This window comes from Eptesicus fuscus, chromosome 10, assembly GCF_027574615.1.
Source record: "Eptesicus fuscus isolate TK198812 chromosome 10, DD_ASM_mEF_20220401, whole genome shotgun sequence".
Classification (NCBI taxonomy): domain Eukaryota; kingdom Metazoa; phylum Chordata; class Mammalia; order Chiroptera; family Vespertilionidae; genus Eptesicus; species Eptesicus fuscus.
In genome coordinates this window covers 5,719,672-5,741,307 of record NC_072482.1, presented here as the reverse complement: position 1 = coordinate 5,741,307, position 21,636 = coordinate 5,719,672, and the positions used below count along the sequence as shown (strand labels likewise).

Below are 21,636 nucleotides of genomic sequence, written 5' to 3'. Positions count from 1 at the left end.
CAGAGCCGCCAGGGTCGGAAAGGACTCAGGGGGGGGGCTTCGGGGTCCCTTTACCAAAGCCCCCACTCCTTTGCCGGGAGCTGACCCCTCCTGTCTCCAGGTGACCTCCACCCACTCCCGGGCCTGGCACAGGCCGAGCGGGGGAGGCGCTCAGACGGCGGGTCCGAAGCAGATGAAGAACATCTGGAGCTGGAGCCGCACATCTGGTCGCAGGGCTAGCCTGCACGCTCCACACACACACACACACCCCGCCCCGCCCGCCCCGTCAGCCACTTCCTGTCCAGGATCGGTAGCCAGTGCGGCTTTAACCCCTCTGGGACCGCGCGCTCGGGGGCGGCGGGTGACGGGGCGAGGACGGTGCGCACATCCCCAATAAAGCTGCGTCTCGGCCGGCGGGCAGTGGTGCTGCGGCGCAGAGGACGGGCGGTGGGAGGGTCCGAGGCGGCGGGAGGCCTCCCTCCCCGCTCCACTCCGCCCAGGCCCCGGGCGCCCCCGGGTCCCTCCCCGGCCCGGCGCCGGTCCTACCGAAACTCGGCGAGCCCGCCGTGGCCAGACGCCCCCCGCGGGCCCCGGGAGCCGGGCGAGAGGGAGGGCGCGGAGGTCCGGGAAGAGGGGGAAAGGGAGAAATTCGAGAAACAAGCCTCTCGGGGAGAACCAGACAAACCGGGTCCGGGCAGGGCGGGCGCAGCCGCCAGGGCGGGGCGGGGCCGGCCGGGAGTGGGGGGCGGGCTCTCCGGCGGGAGGGGAGCCCCGCCTCGGCTCGCGCGGGGTGGGGGGTAGGGATCCCGGAGGCTGGGCGCCGGGCTCCGCGGGGCGCCTCGTGACGCGGCACCCGGACCCCGACACCGACGCGAGTTCGTTCTCCAGCGGGAGCGCCGCCCTCGGTCCCGCCCAGGCCGACGCCCCCCACGCCGGTGGAGCGGGCTTAGGCCCGGCTCGGGGAGAGGGGGGGCGCGCACCCCGCGGCCCGGGCGCAGGCAGCTGGCTGGAGTCGCGGCAGCGAAGCCCGGGAGACCGACGGCGGGAGCCCCGGTGCGGGCGGCCCCGCCCCTCCCGCCGGCCCCGCCCCGCGCCCCGCCCCCTCCCGCAGCCCCCACCCCCCGCCGGGCTCTTCAACACAAACTTTCCGTCCCGCTCGCTCCCTCCTCCGCGCCCGGCGCCTCCCGCTCGCGTCCGGCTCATTCCGCACATTCCGGGCGGCCCCCTCCCCGCAGCCCTCCCCGCGACCCCCTCCCCGCGACCCCCTCGCGGCCCCGCGGCCCGCGGCCCGGCAGCGCCCGGCGGAGCGCCCCCGCCAGCTCGGACCAGGTAAGCCGCGGGCACCGAGGAGGCCCCGCGGGGAGAGGTGGGGGGCTGGTCGGTCGGTTGTGATTTGGGAATGGGGGGTACTCAGGGAGGCTGGGTCCCTGAACTATTGTCCAGCCCGAGCCGGAGCCCCGGATTTGGGTGCCGGGAAGTTTAGAGGGAAGGGGGGGAGCTCTCCGGGAAGCCCCGCCCACCAGCACCCCGCCGCGACCGGGACTCGTTGGTCGGGGAGCCGGGAGATTGTCCCGCTGCCATCAGCTGTCCCAGCGTCCGCCTCTGGGGTGTCAGGTCCGGGGCCTGGGGACCGCACTGTTGGGGGGGCTGCCACGGAGGCGCTCGTACCCAGGGCGCCCATCCCGGGGCCCCGCCGCCCTTTGGACTCCGGCTCGCGCTCCCGGAGCCCGCCCGGCCCCGCCGCACAGGCCGCCGGCCTCGGCGCCCGGCTCCCGCGCGCTGCCCGCGGCTGCCCCGGGGTGTGGGGGGTGTCGGGGCAAGACTGCGCCCGGCTGTGCCCCCGGGGCGCAGGGGCCTGCGTTCCCTCCGGCTCTGCGCCTGTGTCCGGGGAGGTTCGGGTCCTGCCCGGAGCGCTGTGCGCCCCGCTCCGAAGGTGGCTGGATTTGGGGCCTTCTCTTCGCCACACGTCCTCAGAGCCCTGGTCTAGGCTTTAGGGTTGAAGGCGGCTCGTCCTGCCATCACCACGTCTGCCGTGCCCTTTATTCCTGCCTGGGGAGGGAAGGCGGGACTGCCGGTCTGCACCCGGCTCCAGCCCAGCCAGACCCTGTCCCCGAGACCCCCCTCTTCTCCTTTCTAGGAGAGCGGCCCAGACCCAGGGCTGGGAGATTCTTTCCCGACCAGGGCGCATGGGCCTAGGGGAGGCTTGTCTGTGTCTTCCCTCTCCAGGTAGAGGCAGCAGCAGGTCAGGCCTGGACTTGTAGCCGGGAGATCAGGGGATAGGGCTGGGGGCTGGGCAGCCCAGGGCGCTGTGTCCTGTCTTCTGGGGCCTGGTTCTGTGGAGGTGCGACCCACCCCGGAGTGAGGCCTCCGGGACCAGAGTGCTGGGGGCAGCCTGGGGCAAGAAAGGAAATCCAAGTCCCCAAAAGTTGGAGATTTGGGAGAATTATGTCCTCCTCCCTTCCAGGTATTTGTAGTTCCTTTTCCAAGGGGTGTCAACCCAGGGCATGTTTCTGTGGAACGCTGGCCCCCGGCGCACTCGATGGGCAGGGCGTGGGCAGATGTATCTTCTAGGAAATAGGGTTGTGTTGAGGGTGACTTCGTGGGCCAGGGATGCCCCCCTCGGAGAGAGGCTGGAGCCCATGGGAGTCTGACCTCTGGGGCCTTCCCCTGGCCCCCTGGAGAGGGGACAGTAATTAATGTTAATTGGTGCGTTTGGGCTGGGGAGCACTGAGTAGGATGGTCAGTGATTGGCAGGACCGAGCTGTGGGGGTGTGTGTCCTGGGCCTGTTCCTGCCCTCACCCTCAGAACCGGGTACCTTCTACCAGTTGAGGAAATATTAAAACTAGAATGAAACATCTCAGCTGAGGAAGTCTAGAAATTAGATATCTGGTCCCAGCTGGACTTGAGTCATCTTGGTGGGCCTCTCAGGCCTCAGTTTCCCTGCTTGGAATAATGACTTCCCAGGTCCCTTTTCTCTGAGCCCCTCCCGGGGGCTCGGTCTCCTAGTCAGTCTTCCTTCCCCTCCCATTACGGAACCTGAACCTCTGTGGTCTGGAGAGGTCCGTGGGAGACCCAGTGGTCTTAGGAAGAAGGCGAGGACAAACCAGGGGTGACTGAGGAGAAGCTAAACCCGGTAAGCATGGCCGCAACAGTTGCAGGCAGCAGGGGTCGAGGGACAGGGAAACCCGTGGAGTGGGAGATCTTGCCCGCTAAAGTGGCCATGGGGTCTGGCAAGCGGGATGGGATGAGTGGCATCAGAGGCCACTTGGGTGGCGGCCCCCAACCCCTTAGGGCTCAGTGTATCAGCCCTGCCCGTCTTCTGGCTCGGGAGGAGGAGGGGACAGGCTTCAGCTCAGTGAGGGGGGGGGGGGAAAAGGGTGCTGGTAGCGCCAGGCGGGGGAGCTGGGGGCCATGATGGCTCCAAATACTGCAGCTTCCTGTGGAGGTGCTTGGAGGTCACCCCTCTTCTTCCCACATGGAGGCCACAGAAGCTGGGGAGTCCCAGGGCTGGCCTTGAGGACCCAGGTCTCCTCGGACCTTCTCGGGGCAGCCCTGGGGCCATGGCAGGAGCTTCCCTGGTCAGAGCTGGAGCAGAGGTCAGCACGTGACCTCCACTCTGTCCCCACGGCCTTGCCCTGACCTTCCCTTCCTCCTGGTGTGGTGCCAGCCTAGGGCTGCCTGCAGGAGAGGGGCTGCGCCCGGAGGACAGGGATGGGAGAGGGTCCCGCAGGAGGCTGTGGGCGGGGAGAATCCTCTCCCTGGGATCCCCGCAGCCCCAGCCTGGAGGTTTCCTAGAGAGCTGATTGCTTCCTGTGCTCCCTGCCAGGCCGAGAGGACAGGAAGTGATAGAGGGAAAGGCGACTACAACTGTGGGTGCCGCTGGAGGCGTGCGAGAGAAACCCAGGGGACACTGTGGGGGAGTCTGTGGGGTGGGTCCGGGCATGAGAGAACCAGGTACAACCAGTTTGTGCGATTGCGTGAGAGGCTGGACAGATGCACGAGAGACTGTATGTGACATGTCTGTGTGACGGCTACTGCATGTACGTGAGAGAAACGGTGTGAATGATGTTGAGTGTGACTGAGTGCCCTCACCAAGTGTGTTTATGAGAGACTCTGGCTCCGGACCATCCGGGGAGCCTGTGTCTGGCCCTGGGTGGGATTTTGATGCTCTGCGTGTGTGAGGGACACAGCGATTGTGTGATGCTGTGCGTGTCAGAAGGAGCACGAGTAACATTCTGTGTGACCCAGGGCGCTGTGGCGTGGCTACTTATGCTGTATGTGCAGGAACAGCATATGAGATGGTCTCAGTTTATAGAACCTCTCATGCTCTGTGTGTGTGACGTATGTGACCTTTGTTTTGTTTTTGTGTCGGGTTTTTGGTGGAGATCTGGGGAGGGAACCCAGGTGTATATGACACTTTGTATGAGAAAAAGTGACGGTATGGGTGTGTGTGAGTGAGTGTGTGAGAGACAGCGGGCCTGGAGGGCTGCTCAGCGCCGTGAGGCTGCGAGTGAAGGAAGGTGTGCAGGAACGGCACCAAGGAAGCTGCTTGGCGCTGCGTGTGAGGGAACCGGGTGTGACGGAGACGCCTCTGTGGGTGGTCACTACCTGGGATTGCTTGGGACTGTAGGACAGTGTGGGCGACATCCTTCAGGGCTGTGCCAGGCGTGGCGTGGGACCGTGGGACAAATTTGGGGGCCTGATCTCAATGCATGCGGCGTCTGTGTGGGGGACCATCAAAAAGATACCTGTTAAAAACAAGAAGGAACGCATTTAATGCCACTGAACTGTGCACTTAGAAATGGTTAAGGCTGGCCGCTGTGGCTCAGTGGTTGAGTGTCGACCCATGAACCAGGAGGTCATGGTTCGATTCCCGGTCAGGCCATATACTCTGGTTACGGGCTTGATCACCAGTGTGGGGTGTGCTGGAGGCAGCCAATCAATGATTCTCTTTCATCATTGATGTTTCTATCTTTCCCTCTTCCTTCCTCTCTGAAATCAATAAAAGTGTATATTTTTTAAAAAATGGTTAAAATTGGCCCTGTCCGGGTGCCGCAGTGGTTAGAACGTTGGCCCTCAGACTGAAGGGTCCTGGGTTCCATTCCAGTACCTCGGTTACAGGCTCAGTCCCCGCCCCGGGTCAGGGCAAGTGTGGGAGGCAACCAATCAATGTGTCTCTCTCACATCGATGTTTCTCTCTCTGTGTTTCTCCTTCTTCCTTCCACTCTCTCTAAAAAGCAATGGAAAAGTATCCTGCAGTGAGGATTAACAAAACAAATCAATAAAAACACTTCCTTGGGTGAAGATTTTAAAAAAGTGTTGAAGTCATAAATTTTATATTACATGTTTTTATCACAATAAAATGAAAGCAGGAGAGGAAGCCGGTGGCAGCGCACGGGCAGGGCAGTGTGGGTTCGGGGGAGCGGGCCGGGGAGGCCGGTGTCTCTGGAAGACATCACACCGCGACTCTCGTGACTCGGCCGGGGTGCAGGCAGCCTGAGTGGGGGGCACCACATGTGAATTGAGAACTGTGGGACCCAGTTTCCCAAGTTACCCATTAGCTGTATCTCTGTTCCCCCTAAACTCGGACACAGGCCTTGGCTGGAGGTGGACAAGATGAGGAGACAGGACAGAATCTCAGGGTGGGGGTGAAGGGAGGAGTGGGAACTGGCCCCCCCTCTCTGCAGGAGGGTGAAGTCTCTACCCTCCCACCCTTCACTGCGGGTGGGGGCAGGGTGCTGACTGTGGGCCAGCTTTGGAGAAGGAAACCTGGGGTTCCTCTGCTCCCTGAGACGCCGTGCCCTGCGTAGTGGGGGGGGGGGGGGGTGCTGAGTCTTGATTCCCAAATTGGAAGCACATTAATAAGCGGGGAGAGGGGAGGAGGCCCCCATCCCCCTCCTAGTTGACTCTGCAAATTGCTTCCTCCTGTAAAAACCCGACCCTGCTCCAGGGGGAGGGTGCTCCCTCCCCAGCCTGGAGGGTGTGGCCACTTGGCAGGGTCCCTGGGGGTCCTTGGACCGGAGCTGGGGGAGGCACCATCACCCCATCCCTCCCCACTCTCGGGTCCCAGCTAGAGCTCTGAGAGTGGGAGGCTCTGGCAGCTGGAGAACAGCTGGCCTCGCTGTGGCTGGGTGGGGAGGAGGGGGAGCACGAGAGGCTCCCTTAGCGCTCACCCACGGCCTCCCCTTCCTCACCCCCTGGCCGGCCGGCCCAGCCCGGGTTTGGGGTGGGATTCAGGATGGAACGGCTGATTTCCGTCATCCTCCCACACGTTGAGGGGCTGGGCCCCTGCAGAGTGGACAGCTGCCGGCCGCCAGACCCGCAGGGCCACAGACTCGGTGTGTCCGCCCGGTGGGGCTGGTGCAAGGGGAGGAGTAAATGTGGGGGGACACCTGCCTGGACTTGCCTTGTCTGCCTGCCCCGTCCACCGGGGCAGAGGGGAGCCCAAGCCTAGGTCTGGAGGCCGAGGGGGCCACCGGGGTGGAGGCCTGGCGCCTCTGCTGCAGCCCCAGCTCTGGCCTCGTCCCTGGAGCTGTCCAGCCAGTTATTCCAGCAGCCTGGCCCCAGGACAGGGAGTGGGCCGCAGGTGCCCCTTATCTCCCCAGGGCCAGAGCCGGCTCTCCGCCTCCTCGCTCCCATCCCTGCACCACCCTGCGCACCTCTGACCTCCGCAGCCTGAGGGCCGGCTGGTCGGACCGAGGGTAAAGGTAGATGGGACCACAGGAGGTCCGGGGCCTATCGCCATGGAGGGATGGCGGGAGGGCCTGTGCTGAGGGGGTCGGAGGTCGTCTGTGAGGATGGGAGGAGGCGGGAGGAGCAGATGGACAGGAGTGGGGATGTCCTGGACATGGCATTGTGGCTGACCCCAGCCCCAGTATGGCCTTCCCTTCTTTCTGCGTCTGCCCTGGCCTCTGGGTCTTTCTGCATTTGTTCTTCTTTCTTTTCTCCTCGCCTCCCCTGTCCTCCCTCCGCTCTTTCTCCTCACCCCTCCCCTCCTTTTCCCTCCTTTCCCCTCCTCTCCTCTCCTCCCCTCCTTTCCCCTCCTCTCCCCTCCTCTCCTCCCCTCCTTTTCCCTCCTCTCCCCTCCCCTCCTTTTCCCTCCTCTCCTCCCCTCCTCTTCTCACCCCTCCCCTCCTCTCCTCTCCCCTCCTCACTTCTCCCCCCACCCCCCTTCTCTCTCCTCCCCTCCTCTGTTCTCCTCTCCTCACCCCTCCCCTTCACTCCCCTCCTCTCCCCCCTCTGTCCTCCTCTCCTTTGTCCTCCTCCCCTCCCCTCCTCTATCTTCTCCCCCTCCCCTCCCTCCTCTTCCCTCCCCTTCCCTCCCCTTCCCTCCCCTCCTCTCCTCTCCTCCCCTCTCCTCTCCTGTCCTGTCCTCTCCTCTGTTCTCTTCCCCTCCCCTCCTCTCCTCTCCCCTCCTCTCCTCTCTTCACCCCTCCCCTCCCCTCCTCTCCTCTCCTCACCCCTCCCCTCCCCTCCCCTCCTTTCCTCTCCCCCCCCTCCTCTCCTGTCCTGTCCTCTCCTCTGTTCTCTGTCTCCTAGCTTGCCCACTCCTGTATCTGAGTTTATTGATCTTTCCCCTTTGGGCCCTCTAATCCCCCTCCTCTCTGTTCCCCCCTCCAAACTCCCCTAGACTCTCTCCCTTCCCCTCCAGCCGTCTCAACCTCCACCCGCCTGTCCCTCGCTTAGGTCTTTCTTCCTCTCCCCTCTTGGTGGAAAGCCCAGCAAGGCAGCGGTTCTAGCCACCTGGGCAAGTAAGGACAGGGAGCTGGGGCTGGGGCTGGGCTGGGGCTGGGGGGGGAACCGCTACCCCCAGCCCTGCCTGTACAGGGAGATGAGACCCGAGTCTGGGCTGGGGCGGCCACCCAGGGGGCCTGCTCTCTCCTCCCCCCCCCCCCTCCCCCCCACTGAGCCCCACATTTGCCTCCGTCCAGCCATGCAGCTGCTGAGAGCCTCCCTCAGCCCCGCTGGGTCCCGTGTCTGGGGTCTAAGCAGAGGGCGGCACCCACTGGCCTCTGGCCTCACCCGCAGCAGGACCAGAGCAGCCTGCAGACTCCGGGCTGGCCCTCCGCGTGTGCCACGGGGGAGACCAGTTCGGCGCCCAGCCCGGAGCAGCTGCCTGCCCACCACTGCCCATGGGCGTGCTCAGCCTGGGGGACACATTCTCTGTGCGTGGAACCCACACAGCGCACCTGACACACGTGCTGCTGTGCGTGGCTGTGGCGGGGTCACCTGTGCGCGTGTTGGTGCTCCTGGAAAAGGAGACGGGCACGTGCTGGGGCCTGCGGAAGGGCCACGGGGGTCCTCCTCCTCTCCTGGACTGTCCTTGCGGCCACCCCCTCCCCCTCACCAGCTGCCAACGGTCCCAGCCAGGGCCGCCCCACCCCCGTCTGTCCCAGCTCCCGAGCTGCTGTGTTCGCCATATTTGGCCACAGTGCTCCTGCGGGGGGCGGGGCGGGGCTGACATCACCCCGGGAGGGGGGCCACCGCCTGGTGGGGGGAGGCGGACAGACTTGGGGGAGGCAAGAAAGCTGCTTTGAAAAGTCGGCTGCCAGGGGCCCCCATGCCCCGGGCCTCCTCTGCCCTGAGCGAGGCCGCAGGAAGGATTTGGGGGGAGGTGGGTAGCTCATTGCAGCCCCCCTCCTGCCTCCCGCTGACAGCTGTGACAGCATCAACCTGGGGAGAGCCCTGGGCCCCAACTTCTTTAGTATAGGAGTCTCTGTGTCCCCAGAGTCTGTGCTCCCCCACATTTTTATTCCAAGAACTCAGCCTGGGGGTTGAGGTGAGGCTGTGATGGGGGTACGGTCCTGGGTGGAGACCTGGATACAGAGTGTGGCTGCCTCTGCCTGGCTGCCCGGCCCCGAGCGCTGTTCCTGCTGCTCTGGGAGCCCCCGCCGAGAGGGGTGCCGGGGACTTGAAGTTGCCCCAGCCACTTGGGCTGAGGGGTGCCCCTGGTCTGGACCCCACTGGGCACACTCAGCGTGGTTGCCATGACAACTTTGCTTCCTCTCTAGCACAGGTGCTGGAGTTCTCAGCCCCATCTCCTTGGTTAAGAGACTGAAGCCAGATTGCCTGGCTTCAGAACCTGCTCTAGCACTTACTAGCTGTGTGTCCTTGGGCAGGTTGCTTAACCTCTCTGTTCATTGGTTTCCTCATTGTAAAGTGGGAGCAATAATGGTATCTCTCTCAGAGGTTACTGTGAGCATTACCTGAGTCAGTGTGTGTGACACACCAGAGCAGTGCCTGCCCTTTGGCAAGTGCTGCCATCCGTAGCTGTACTGAGTCTACACTCGGTACCCATCTGACAAGGGCTCCCAGGCCCTCCCATCCCATGCCACTAGCCACCTCCTTCAAGCTTCCTACGCCAACAGGCGTCCCCACGGGGAGACCCTCCACCATTCAGCAGGACCTGGAGTTCATGTCTGAGGGGGGGAATTCCCTTCTTGGTTTCTGAGGGGGTCCCCCCCATTCCTGCCCTGCCCCTGCTTGCCCTGCAGCCCAGAGCGAAGTCCCAGGATCTATCCATCCCAGCACCCTGGTATAGACTGGGCATGCAGATCCCGAGGCTGAAGGGGGTGAGGGGTTTGGGTCTGCCTGGCGGGGGTGGGGGGGGGGGGGGGAGAAGAGACCTGGGGGTGTGTGGTCTAAATCAATAACCCAGCCTGGCGTTTGCAGGGAACTCGGAGTTTACAGAGCCAGGACGGGGCGGGCATGTGGGTGGTTTATGGGCCGCTGTGGGCCCGGAGGTGCGGGAACAGGAAGTGGGATGGAGGAGCGGGTGGGGTTGAGCAAGGCTGTTGGCCTGGCACCTTCTCGGCTGCTCCCTCGCCAGCCAGCGGCTCCCTTGCAATTCCTGGGCGCTTCCTGCCCCAAGTTTAGGTTCCTTGGCAGGGTTCTCGAGAGTTATCCTTTGGGCAAGGCCCCCTCACCCTTCCTCGCCCACAGCAGGTCCTCGCAGGGCTGTGTGGATGCTGGGGGAGAAGGAGGGGTGGGGATCCCCGAGACAGGGAGGAGGAGCTGGCAGAGGAGCCCAGGAGCCCCTCAGAGCTGCAGACACCTGGGGCTGCCCTCGGATCCTCCTCTCCTTGCTCATCCTGCTGCCTTTGACAGCCGTGTGAGCTGGTGAGCCTGTTTCCCTCACCCGCACGATGGGCACCGCGCCTCGCCGCCCTCCGTGGATTTCAGGATTGAATGAATGGGAAGTGCTTTGCCCACGAACGGGTGGTGTAGATACAAGGCGTTGTTGTTGTTGATCACCACGAGTGGTATGAGTCAGGCATTGTGGTTGGACTTGTCGTAATCCAGTTCAACCCTCACAGCCTCAAGGGGACCCTTTCCTCATTTTCCAGGACCAGGGGTCGAACAGGTGAAATCCCTCTCCCAGGTCACACAGCGCCGAATCCCTTACCCTCTGGTTACCTCCGCCTCGCCCAGGGCGCCTGCCCTCCCCGCCACCCCCCCAGGAGGCTGAGGCCTGGGAGGACCCTGGCCCTCACGTCTCACTCTCGTCTGCCCCCAGGCTCAGGCTGCCCAGTGGGCTCAGGCCCAGAGCCCAGAGCAACCAGCACAATAGCGTCCAACAGCTGGACCGCCAGCAGCAGCCCCGGGGAAGCCCGGGAGGATGGGTCCGAGGGCCTGGACAAGGGGCTGGACAACGATGCCGAGGGCGTGTGGAGCCCGGACATCGAGCAGAGCTTCCAGGAGGCGCTGGCCATCTACCCGCCCTGCGGCCGCCGCAAGATCATCCTGTCGGACGAGGGCAAGATGTACGGTGCGTGTGGGGAGGCGCGTGTGGGGAGGCGCGTGTGGGGAGGCGCGTGTGGGGAGGCGCGGGACACTGGGACACGGCGGGCCTGGGGAGGCAGCTGGCCCTCCCGCCCCGCCCCCTGCTCTCTGCCCCCTCACCCAACCGGTTTGGCCAAGTCCTCAGGCTGCCAGCCGCTGGGCGGGCGAGTCTGTGCGTGCAAGCCTGTGTGTCTGGATCCTCCTCATAAACACGCCGGGCTCACCCCTCCGCCAGCGCGTGGCACCCCATCTGCTTCTCCTCTCCTCCCCACTGCCCCTGGAGGTTTCGGGGTGACTCAGTGGGCCCAGGAAACTGGGTCAGTCCAGTGTGCTCCAGGCCAGGCCTGGGAGAGGGTCCCTCCCTGGCAGGATGTGAGGGGTGAGGGGTGAGGCCTAGGGTGGGAGTCCCACTTGCGAATTCCCTCCGGCGAGTGGGAGGGAGGCCTGCAGGCTGGTGGGCAGCCACACAGGACAGGGGCTGTGCTCGAAGAGGCTGGAGAGACGGCCCGTACCTCAGGCCCTCCCCAGCTGGGGGGACGGCCCCCCCCTCCCGGGCCCTCGCTGCCACCTTGCCCACCTGCTGCCTCCAGAAGGGAGTGTTCCCCTCTTGCCCAGTGCTGAGGGCTCTCCCGGAGCTGCATTTTTGGGATAACTCAACCCCTCTTGGCTTGGCTCCTTGCCAGCTCCCTCCAGCCCTCCCTGACAGCCTGGCTAAGCGAGGAGGCCCAGCCTCTCCCTCCCCGCACCCCGCACCCAGCACCAGGGCAGCGTAGGAAGGAGGCGGCGTAGGAAGGAGGCAGCGGAGGGCTGCCCCAGTGAGTCCCCTGCCCCACCCACTGCCACACCCATCCCAGCACAGCGCTCCGGCCCCACTGCCCCCTCCCCGATGGCGCTGGATGGCTGGTGTCGGGGCAGCCCCACGGGTATTTTTGGATGGGGTGGAGGGAGTGGGGTGGAGAGGGGCAGGCAGGAAGGGAGGAGCAGTGGGGCTGGTTCTGTCATCAAAGAGGAATTTGAAGAATGTGGCCATTCTGGGGAGACTCGAGGTGAGGGGCAGGGGGCCTGGCTTTGGGGGGTAAGAAGTATACACCCTGAGGATACTGACAGACAATTAGTCATGTCTCCCACACACCCCTCTCCCGGGCCAAGTCCCCCAGCCCGAGGCTGACGGCCAGGTGGGCTCAGGGCGCAGGCACTGGTAACCTGACCTGGGGTGACAGGCTCAGTGACACATCCTGACAGAGACTGTCCGTGTAGGAGGTGCGGGGAGACTCCGGTGCTTCCTGCCTGCTGTGGCAGAGAGGGCAGGGACTGCCAGGGCAGGCGCACCCCGCACAGAGCTTGCAGACACGTGGCCACTGAGAAGACAGCGACTGGCCAGGCCTCCCTCACACGGGGTACCCCGGCCAGGGCTCCCTCACTCAGAGATACCCCAGCCAGGCCTCCCTCACACGGGGTACCCCGGCCAGGCCTCCCTCACACGGGGTGCTCCGGCCAGGCCTCCCTCACACGGGGTACCCCGGCCAGGCCTCCCTCACACGGGGTACCCCGGCCAGGCCCCCCTCACACGGGGTACCCCAGCCAGGGCTCCCTCACTCAGAGATACCCCAGCCAGGGCTCCCTCACACGGGGTACCCCGGCCAGGCCTCCCTCACACGGGGTACCCCGGCCAGGCCTCCCTCACACGGGGTACCCCAGCCAGGGCTCCCTCACACAGGGTACCCCAGCCAGGGCTCCCTCACACGGGGTACCCCGGCCAGGCCTCCCTCACACGGGGTGCCCCAGCCAGGGCTCCCTCACACGGGGTACCCCAGCCAGGCCTCCCTCACACGGGGTGCCCCGGCCAGGGCTCCCTCACACAGGGTACCCCAGCAAGGCCTCCCTTACACGGGGTACCCCAGCCAGGCCTCCCTCACACGGGGTACCCCGGCCAGGGCTCCCTCACACGGGGTACCCCGGCCAGGGCTCCCTCACACGGGGTACCCCGGCCAGGGCTCCCTCACACGGGGTACCCCGGCCAGGCCTCCCTCACACGGGGTACCCCGGCCAGGCCTCCCTCACACGGGGTACCCCAGCCAGGCCTCCCTCACACGGGGTACCCCGGCCAGGCCTCCCTCACTCAGAGATACCCCAGCCAGGCCTCCCTCACACGGGGTACCCCAGCCAGGGCTCCCTCACAGGAGGTACCCCAGCCAGGCCTCCCTCACACGGGGTACCCCGGCCAGGCCTCCCTCACTCAGAGATACCCCAGCCAGGCCTGCCTCACACGGGGTACCCCGGCCAGGGCTCCCTCACACGGGGTACTCCAGCCAGGGCTCCCTCACTCAAAGATACCCCAGCCAGGCCTCCCTCACACGGGGTACCCCAGCCAGGGCTCCCTCACAGGAGGTACCCCAGCCAGGCCTCCCTCACACGGGGTACCCCGGCCAGGCCTCCCTCACTCAGAGATACCCCAGCCAGGCCTGCCTCACACGGGGTACCCCGGCCAGGGCTCCCTCACACGGGGTACTCCAGCCAGGGCTCCCTCACTCAGAGATACCCCAGCCAGGCCTGCCTCACACGGGGTACCCCGGCCAGGGCTCCCTCACACGGGGTACCCCAGCCAGGCCTCCCTCACACGGGGTACCCCGGCCAGGCCTCCCTCACACGGGGTACCCCGGCCAGGGCTCCCTCACACGGGGTACCCCAGCCAGGCCTCCCTCACACGGGGTACCCTGGCCAGGCCTCCCTCACACGGGGTACCCCAGCCAGGCCTCCCTCAGGGGGATCGGCACTCAGGCTTGCAGCTGGTGACGGCCTGGAGGAAGGAAGCGCTGCTGGGGCTGGGGGTGAGGGGCCCAGCTGTCCTGCCCTTGGGCCACACCTGCCCCTGTCTGTCCTGCAGGGAAACCTGTCCAGCCGCCTGACATGGGTCCGCCTCCCCCAGGGAGCAGCCCCAGGCCCTGGAGGGGTGGGGGAGCACCTGGGGCCTCCCCAGCACCCTTGGCAGCCCTGCTGTGCCCTGAGGTGGGGGCTGGAGTGGGGGAAGGGCCTGGTGCGGGTCCCGTCTCCAGCCACCAGCCACTCTTTTCCTCTCACGCCCATCTAGGTCGGAATGAGCTGATCGCGCGCTATATTAAGCTGAGGACGGGGAAGACCCGGACGAGAAAGCAGGTAGAGACTGTTGATGTTGTGGCCCCTCTGCCTGCACGCTCTCGGCCCCTCCCGTGCCCACTGCCCTGTCCCGAGCTGCCCGCCCCCCCCCCCCCCCCCCCGGTGACTTCACACCCCTCGAGCTGCATCATCGCTCACCACTGGCTTCTCTGACCACCCACCACCCGCCCAAGACTTCTGGTTCGGTGACCGATGAACCGGCCCGGCAGCTGTGGCAGCTCCCTGGTCACCCTGAGAGGCCCACTGGCCGGCCAGGGGACAGACGGCTGGACGGATGCGCGCAGGGTGTGCGTGTGGGGCAGGCATCTCGCCCAGGCTGGGTAGGGGAGGGAGGGGGGAGCTGGGGGCCTTCCTAAAGGGGAAGGGGTTGCAGGTGGAGCGGGAGCGGGAGCGGTTCTCCGCTGAGGAGGGGGTACAGCTAGTGACGGCTCCCTACAGAGCTGCTTGGTGTGACTTTACTTGGTCCTCACAGCAGCCTTAGAGGTAGGTGCAGTAATTCCCTCCATTGACAGAGGAGGAAACTGAGGCACAGGGAAGTTAAGGTACTTCCTGGCTGGTAGGTGGTGGGTCCAGGGTTCAGCCCACTAGGCAGGAAAGAGCCTTCATTCAGCGGAGTGGGGGGGAGGGCGGGGCGGGGGAGTGGGTAGGAAGAGCGGAGGGCCCGTGGTGAGAGGTTCAGCTGCCCGAGGGACAGGTTTCCCCTGGCGGCAGCCCAGCCGGGACCATGGAAGGGACTAGAGCAGGGAGTGGCTGGGGCAGGTGGTGGGAATGTTGGCCCTGGAGCAGCGGCCATGGGCTAGGGCCAGGCAGGGACCTAGATCAACAGCAGTGGTGGCTGGGCAGTGGCGGGGGTGGGGGTGGGGGTGGGGGTGGGGGTGGGGGGTGGGATGGGAAACACGCTGAGCTGAGAGATGACTGGGCGGCGGGCAGTCAGGGCAGCAGCGTGTGCACAGGAGGCCTGAGGGAATTGTTTCGGGGGGCTGCCCGGGGGTGCCTGGGAGACAGGCAGCCTGAGGCAGGTTCCTGGAGGAGTGGAGGCCCCCTCTGCCCCTCAGCCTCCGCCCCCCTGGGGTCTGCCTGGGCTGGACCCTGCACCCACCTCCCCTGCGCGCAGAGACAGGCTGCGCTGCCCCACCCGCTGTCTCCAAGGGAGATTCCGAGTCCACTACCCAGTGCGGGAGCATTTATGAACCACTGCCCTCGGCCGGCTCAGGTCACACAGCATTTACTTCTTCAGCAAATTATTGAGCTCCTACTACGTTCCAGGCACTAGGGATGCAGCAGGGAACCGGACATTCACGGGCCCTGGAGCCTGGGATGCAGCAGGAACACTGACTGTCGGACCCCTGGGTTCAAACTCCGGCTGCCTCCCTGCGGGGAGGTGCTCGCTGCAGCCTCTGCCCCCCCCCCCCCCATGCCGGAGAAGCACTGTCTCGGCGTGTCCTGCCTCACCCAACAGACGTTTGTCGGGGGGAAGGGGCGGGGGCACCTGAGGCCCAGAGGGGTAGAGAGCTCTTCATTCTGGGCCCGCGTTATACCCGCGCCTGGCCAGTATCCCGTGAAGGCTGGCCGGCCAGTGAAGTTTTATTTTCATTATAAAATAAAATTATAAAACACTAATTATAAACACAACCAGCTGTCGGCGAGCTCGGAGCTTTAAAAACCACTGGCCTTTGTCATTTTGCACGGGCGGCACTCCCCTAACTTCATTTTTTCTTCTAACTCCAAGATCTAATATCTCCTCGACAGGGGACCCATCCCCTGTGGGGAGGACAAGGTGTGTGTGTTTGTGTCTCAAAGAGCAAGCAGCTAACAGACAAGGTTGTTTCCGTGTTTAAAAATGCAGGTTTTTGCCATGAGCAGCAAGTACAATGCCTTCATATTGTTAAAGCCCAGCTAAATATAACACAGGATTAAGTCCTGTGTGGCTTCCACTGCCTCCGAGTTGGCCATTTGGAGCTGGTCCTCTGGGTTAAGGGTCTGGAGGAGTCCAGGCAGCGTAGCCTGTGGGGGAAGCAAGGGGCCTCTGGCGTCAGGCCGCCCGGTTCAGTTCCCAGCCCCAGCCCCCAGCTGTGTGGCCTCGGACAAGCTGCTAACCTCTCTGTGCTGTGGTTTCATCATCTGTAAGTCGGAAACAATACTAGTGCCGCCTTCTTAGTGGTGCTGCAGAGTCCGATGAGTGGGTGTGGGTGGCGTGCTGGGCACCCGGGCGTGTGCAGTCAGCGTCACCTGCTGCCATGCCACGCCGCGGTCGGTCATCTCGCCGACCTGGGTCTGATTCTGCGCGGTCTGAGGCGAGTGAGGAGCCCCCGCCGGGGTCCTAACCAAGTAGTATGGGGGCTGCCCAGCATCACATACGTAGTGACTTTCAGTCTGTGATGAAAAAGAAACTGTTTCTTTGTGGGAATAAAAACTACCAGCAAAGAAAGCCAACAGCGGTGGCTGGTAGCGGAGATGTGAAGTGCCTAGAGGAGCCGCGTGTTCCCTGGTGCTTGAGGAGGAAGTGGCGTTTAGGTTCTCTGAGGCTCAGGGTCAGGTCCTCGAAGGGTCTGGGGTCCCAGCCCGGGCACACCCACCCTGACGTGACCAGCTCCGGTTTGCCGGAGAGGCAGGCCTCCGGGAGGAGGTGCTGGAGGAGAAACGCGATGGGAGTTCCTACTGTGTGCCTTTCTGTTTACTGCCACGTGTTAGTCCACGGGGCAGGGAGGCCTGTGGGGGAAGAAGCGGCGTGAGCAAAGCGATGGGACAGGCCTGGCCGATGGGCCGGCGAGCGGGTGGGGTGACTGGAAGATCGAGGCCGTGGTAGCTGGTGGTCCTAGAAGCCCGTAGGCTCTTGATCAGAACAGGGCCAAGAGGAAAGCAGAATTGCCTGGAGGGCTGCGGAGTGTCTGCCCCCGGGGGCCCCAGAGTCCCCCAGGCACATCTGTTCCCAGAGACGAGGCCGCCGTGCTCGCTCCTCACTGTGTGTTTCCCTCTCTGGCTGGGCGCGGGGCGGCCCCAGGTGTCCAGCCACATACAGGTTCTAGCTCGGAAGAAGGTGCGGGAGTACCAGGTTGGCATCAAGGTACGTTGGGCCTGGCTGGGGCCTCCAGCCCCTCCTAGGCGCCTCCACTGCTGCCTGCACCGCTGGGCCTCGGCCTCGGCCCGCTCTCCGGCCCCCTGTGCCTCTTTTCCGGCTGCAGCTGTTCTTGCCTCTTCTTCCACTCGCTGCTCTTTTTCTTTCTTTCTCTCTCTCTCTCTCTCTACAGGTCTCTAGCCACTTGCAGGTTCTAGCCAGGCGGAAATCTCGGGAGATTCAGTCCAAGCTGAAGGTATGGGGTCCCTTGCCGCTTGGCCTGGCCCTGCCCAGGCCTGTTGCTGCTCCCTGACCCCCCTCGGGGCAGGGCGGGGGGCCGAGGAGCAAGAAGCCCCAAGGCCGCTGCAGGCTACAAGGGCCTGAGACGGGGCAGGACAGCAGTCCCACAGTGAAGGAGAGGAAGACCATCCGGGCCACTGAGGCCCCCTCTCTTCTCCGTTTTCCTTTTCCTCCTTCCTCCTTTGCTGCTTGCTAATTGCACGGGGACTTCAGGAGGGCAGGAGGAGACGCTGGAGGGCATTGGCTGGCAGAGCTATTGTGTGGGCATGGCTGTTCTTGCATTGGACACTCCATCCTGGCTGCTCTGGGCCTGAGCGTCTGAGAGTCTGGGTTCATGGCCTGGGCCCTGGTCAGGGCCGCTGCTGGCTGCATCTTCTTCTCTCTGCCCATAGCTGCCCAGTAGCCTGGGACATGGGCAGACCCCAGGGACACCAGCTTGGTCCACCATCTAGGTTTCCAGCCTGCCCTCCATCATCCTACCCTGTCCAGGGCACCCCCAGCTTATAAACACTGCCTCTGGGTGGCAGGGGGCGGGGGAGGGGGCCGGGGAGGTCCACAGCCGCCTCAGCTTCCCTGGGCTCCCCGGAAGCTGGGAGCCAGGTGGGCGTGGGGTGGAGGGAGGTGAGAAGACATGCCCCCACCCCATATAGCCCTCATTTGTGCCTCTTCTAATCATGCTCCCTCTCCTTCACAGGCCATGAACCTGGTAAGTAGCACTCCCCCTCCCCAAGGGGACCTGGGGGGAGAGCACCTAATATGGGATTTTCAAATTCTGGATTGTAAATCAGTCGAACAGGTTCTCACACTTTAGCATGCACCGGAATCGCCTGGAGGGCTTGTGAAGACAGATTTCGGGCCCCACCCCCAGACCTTCTGATTCAGAGGGCCTGAGCGGGGGCCTGAAAATCTGCCTTTCTAACAAGCTTCCGGGTGATGCTGGGGCTATTGGTCCAGGACCATACTTTGAGAACCACTGATGAAATAGAACAGAAAGCGTGACAGTGCGTGACACACATGAGGGGAAATATTTAGGTACATGCTAGGTTATAGAATAAAATAAAATTATTTCTTACTGTGCATTGTGGTTGGAGGGGTGATGTACACTAGGAGACAGGCCCAGCGAGGGGCTGAGGCCTCCTTAGGCCACACAGCAGAGCTGGGGCTGTAATCCAGACATGGACTTCCAGAGCCTGGGAGGGGGGCCCCGGGCAAGCCCTTGTCCTGTCTGCCCTCATGTGGCCCCTCCCTTCCCTAGGACCAAGTCTCCAAGGACAAAGCCCTCCAGAGCATGGCGTCCATGTCCTCTGCCCAGATTGTCTCCGCCAGCGTGCTACAGAACAAGTTCAGCCCGCCCTCCCCTCTGCCCCAGGCCGTCTTCTCCACTTCCTCTCGGGTACCTTACGGGGTCCTGGGAGGTGGGGCTGGTGAGGGCCTGCCTTCAGGGCTGGGGGTGAGGATCATAGATTCTGAGGGACCCTTGGCTTTGTCCCATCTCTGCAGTTCTGGAACAGCCCCCCTCTCCTGGGACAGCAGCCCGGACCCTCTCAGGAGTGAGTATCCTGGTGCACCCTTCCCAACCCTCTGCTTTCCCTGGGCAGCCGCACTGACTTCCCCTCTCATCTGGGTTCCAGCAACAAATGAGCCGTTTTAATTCAAAAACAGAGGGATGGAGCGCGCCAGTAAGAGAGCTAATGCATCTGTCTATTCATTCACGTGTTTGTTCATTCATCAACCCACTCATCCACTTGTCATCCATCCTTCAATTATTTTTCATTCAGTTAATCTCTGAATTCATCTCTCAGTCAAGTAGTCAAGTGTACTCGGTTCCTTCAATTCTAAGATGACTTTCTTCCAGAGACACACCCTCAGTTTAAGCGCAGCTCTTCAGGGTGGGGTTGAAACGCCATATTAAATGTGCACGTCAGTTGTGAGATGCAGCAGGATTTCACAAAAGTTACCGTGTGAAGCAAACAAAAGCTGGTCAGCAGACTTCTGGGCCCCTGCAGAAAGGCTGCTGGCTCTCTGCTGGGATCCCAGAGGAGACCCCAAGTGACTAGGCTGGACGGACGGTAGGGAAGGGGGTGACCCTCTAACCAGGCTGTGCTCCTGTCTGCAGCATCAAGCCCTTTGCACAGCCAGCCTACCCCATCCAGCCGCCCCTGCCGCCGACGCTCAGCAGTAAGTTCCCCAGGAGGCTGCCGCCACCACCCGACCTTCCCTTGGCACCTGCATCTCTGCTCAGAAGCGCTCGGGCCCAGCTGTGTGTGCGCATGTGTGAGCACGTGTGAGCATGTGTGTGTGTGTGCATGTGTGTGTGTGTGTGTGTGTGTGCGCGCGCGCGTGCACGCTGGGAGAGGGGGGTGGGTGGCATCTATAGGGATCGGGACAGACCAGGAATAGCCCCCTTGCCTTCTACAGTGTCGTCCCCGCCCCCCATCCGCTGCAAGTGCACACCACCGACAGTATCACAGTTATAGACTGTATGTATATAAAATTCCTTGTACGGAAGTACACCAACGTCTTAACAGAATTTCATTCTCTCTAAGTGTTGGGGTTCTGGATAATTTTTTAAATATGTTTTTATTGATTTTAGAGAGGAGAAGGGAGAGGGAGAGAAACATCGATTTAAAAAAACATCCATCGGCTGCCTCTTGCGCGCCCCCTACTGGGGATCCAGTGGAAACTTGGGCCTGTGCTCAGACCCGGAGTTGAACCCGCGGCCTCAGTGCACCGGCCGACTCTCAACCAACTGAGCCCCACTGGCCAGGGCTGGGTAACTTTTATTTTTCCCGTTTGACATGTTTGTATTTCCTGTTTGAACACCCGCTAACAGTGACTCAGGGAAAACCCGCTGTGTGCGCACGAGGGCCCCACACAGGCGGGCAGGGTGCACACTGTACCGGACACCCCGCAGGCAGGGGGCGAGCGCTGCGCCTCCCCAGCAGCGGGAGGGGCGGCGCCGCACGGACCACGCACCCCGCCCACGAGGGTCATCTCCCCCCAGGTTACGAGCCCCTGGCCCCGCTGCCCCCGGCTGCCGCCTCGGCGCCCGCGTGGCAGGACCGCACCATCGCCTCCTCCCGCCTGCGGCTCCTCGAGTACTCCGCCTTCATGGAGGTGCAGCGCGACCCCGACACGGTAATGTGCTCGGTGGGGCGAGGGGACCCTGCGGCGGTCCAGGGCCACAGCTCGGGTCCCGGGGGGGAGGGGGGGAGCCACAGGCCTACCCCCTGCCCTCGCCCCCCGCCCCCGCCTGCGCCGCTGCTCTCCTGACCCGGTGCTGGGCCCTCCCCACAGTACAGCAAACACCTGTTTGTGCACATCGGCCAGACAAACCCCGCCTTCTCCGACCCGCCCCTGGAGGCCGTGGACGTGCGTCAGATCTACGACAAGTTCCCCGAGAAGAAGGGCGGGCTGAAGGAGCTCTACGAGAAAGGCCCCCCGAATGCCTTCTTCCTGGTCAAGTTCTGGGTGAGCCGCCCGGCCGCCCCCGCGCCCAGACCCGCAGTCCTCGGGCCCACCCTACTGGCTCCCTCTCTCCCCGTGGCTGTGGGCAGGGCCTGGGCGGCGGGCAGGACGCCCACGTGGATGGCGGAAGCCTCCCTCAGGCCTCCAGCAGCTCACGCCGCCCGCCCCTCCTGCAGGCCGACCTCAACAGCACCATCCAGGAGGGCCCGGGCGCCTTCTACGGGGTCAGCTCCCAGTACAGCTCCGCCGACAGCATGACCATCAGCGTCTCCACCAAGGTGTGCTCCTTCGGCAAGCAGGTGGTGGAGAAGGTGGAGGTGAGTGGGGCCCTGGGGGGGAGTGTGGGGGGGGGTAGGATGGGGGGGGGGCGCGGCCAGGAGCAGGCCCCAGCGAGGCCTTCCTCTCTGCAGACCGAGTACGCCCAGCTGGAGAACGGGCGCTTCGTGTACCGCATCCACCGCTCGCCCATGTGTGAGTACATGATCAACTTCATCCACAAGCTGAAGCACCTGCCCGAGAAGTACATGATGAACAGCGTGCTGGAGAACTTCACCATCCTGCAGGTGAGCGGGCAGGTGTGGGCCGGCGGGTCTCCAGGGAGGCCAGACCCATTGCTCAGAGAAAGTGACCGAGCCCCCAGGGGAGCGGGAGCTGCTCCGCCCACACCCCAGGCCCCGCGCTGCCTGACCTGAATCCTCCCGCCCGGCCCCAGGTGGTCACCAGCCGCGACTCCCAGGAGACCCTGCTCGTCATTGCTTTTGTCTTTGAAGTCTCCACCAGCGAGCACGGGGCCCAGCACCACGTCTACAAGCTCGTCAAAGACTAGGGTGCCCTCCGCCCCACCACCAGGATCCAGGACGAGCCTCTTCTCACACACCTGCCTGGCACCGGGGGTCCA

The 21,636-nt window shown here is 64.0% G+C and overlaps 1 protein-coding gene across 1 annotated transcript; it reads left to right on the top strand.

The window, feature by feature from the left end:
* Window positions 1-172: 172 nt before the first annotated feature.
* Window positions 173-21,636, top strand: TEAD3 (TEA domain transcription factor 3). The gene is made up of 14 exons (XM_054722314.1): window positions 173-222; window positions 1,091-1,308; window positions 10,497-10,748; window positions 13,851-13,915; window positions 16,917-16,979; window positions 17,965-17,976; window positions 18,526-18,663; window positions 18,771-18,820; window positions 19,387-19,448; window positions 20,275-20,408; window positions 20,568-20,741; window positions 20,915-21,055; window positions 21,149-21,301; window positions 21,451-21,636. Exons 1-14 carry the CDS (start codon window positions 173-175, stop codon window positions 21,562-21,564), a joined length of 1,626 nt encoding a protein of 541 aa, XP_054578289.1. The 3' UTR covers window positions 21,565-21,636.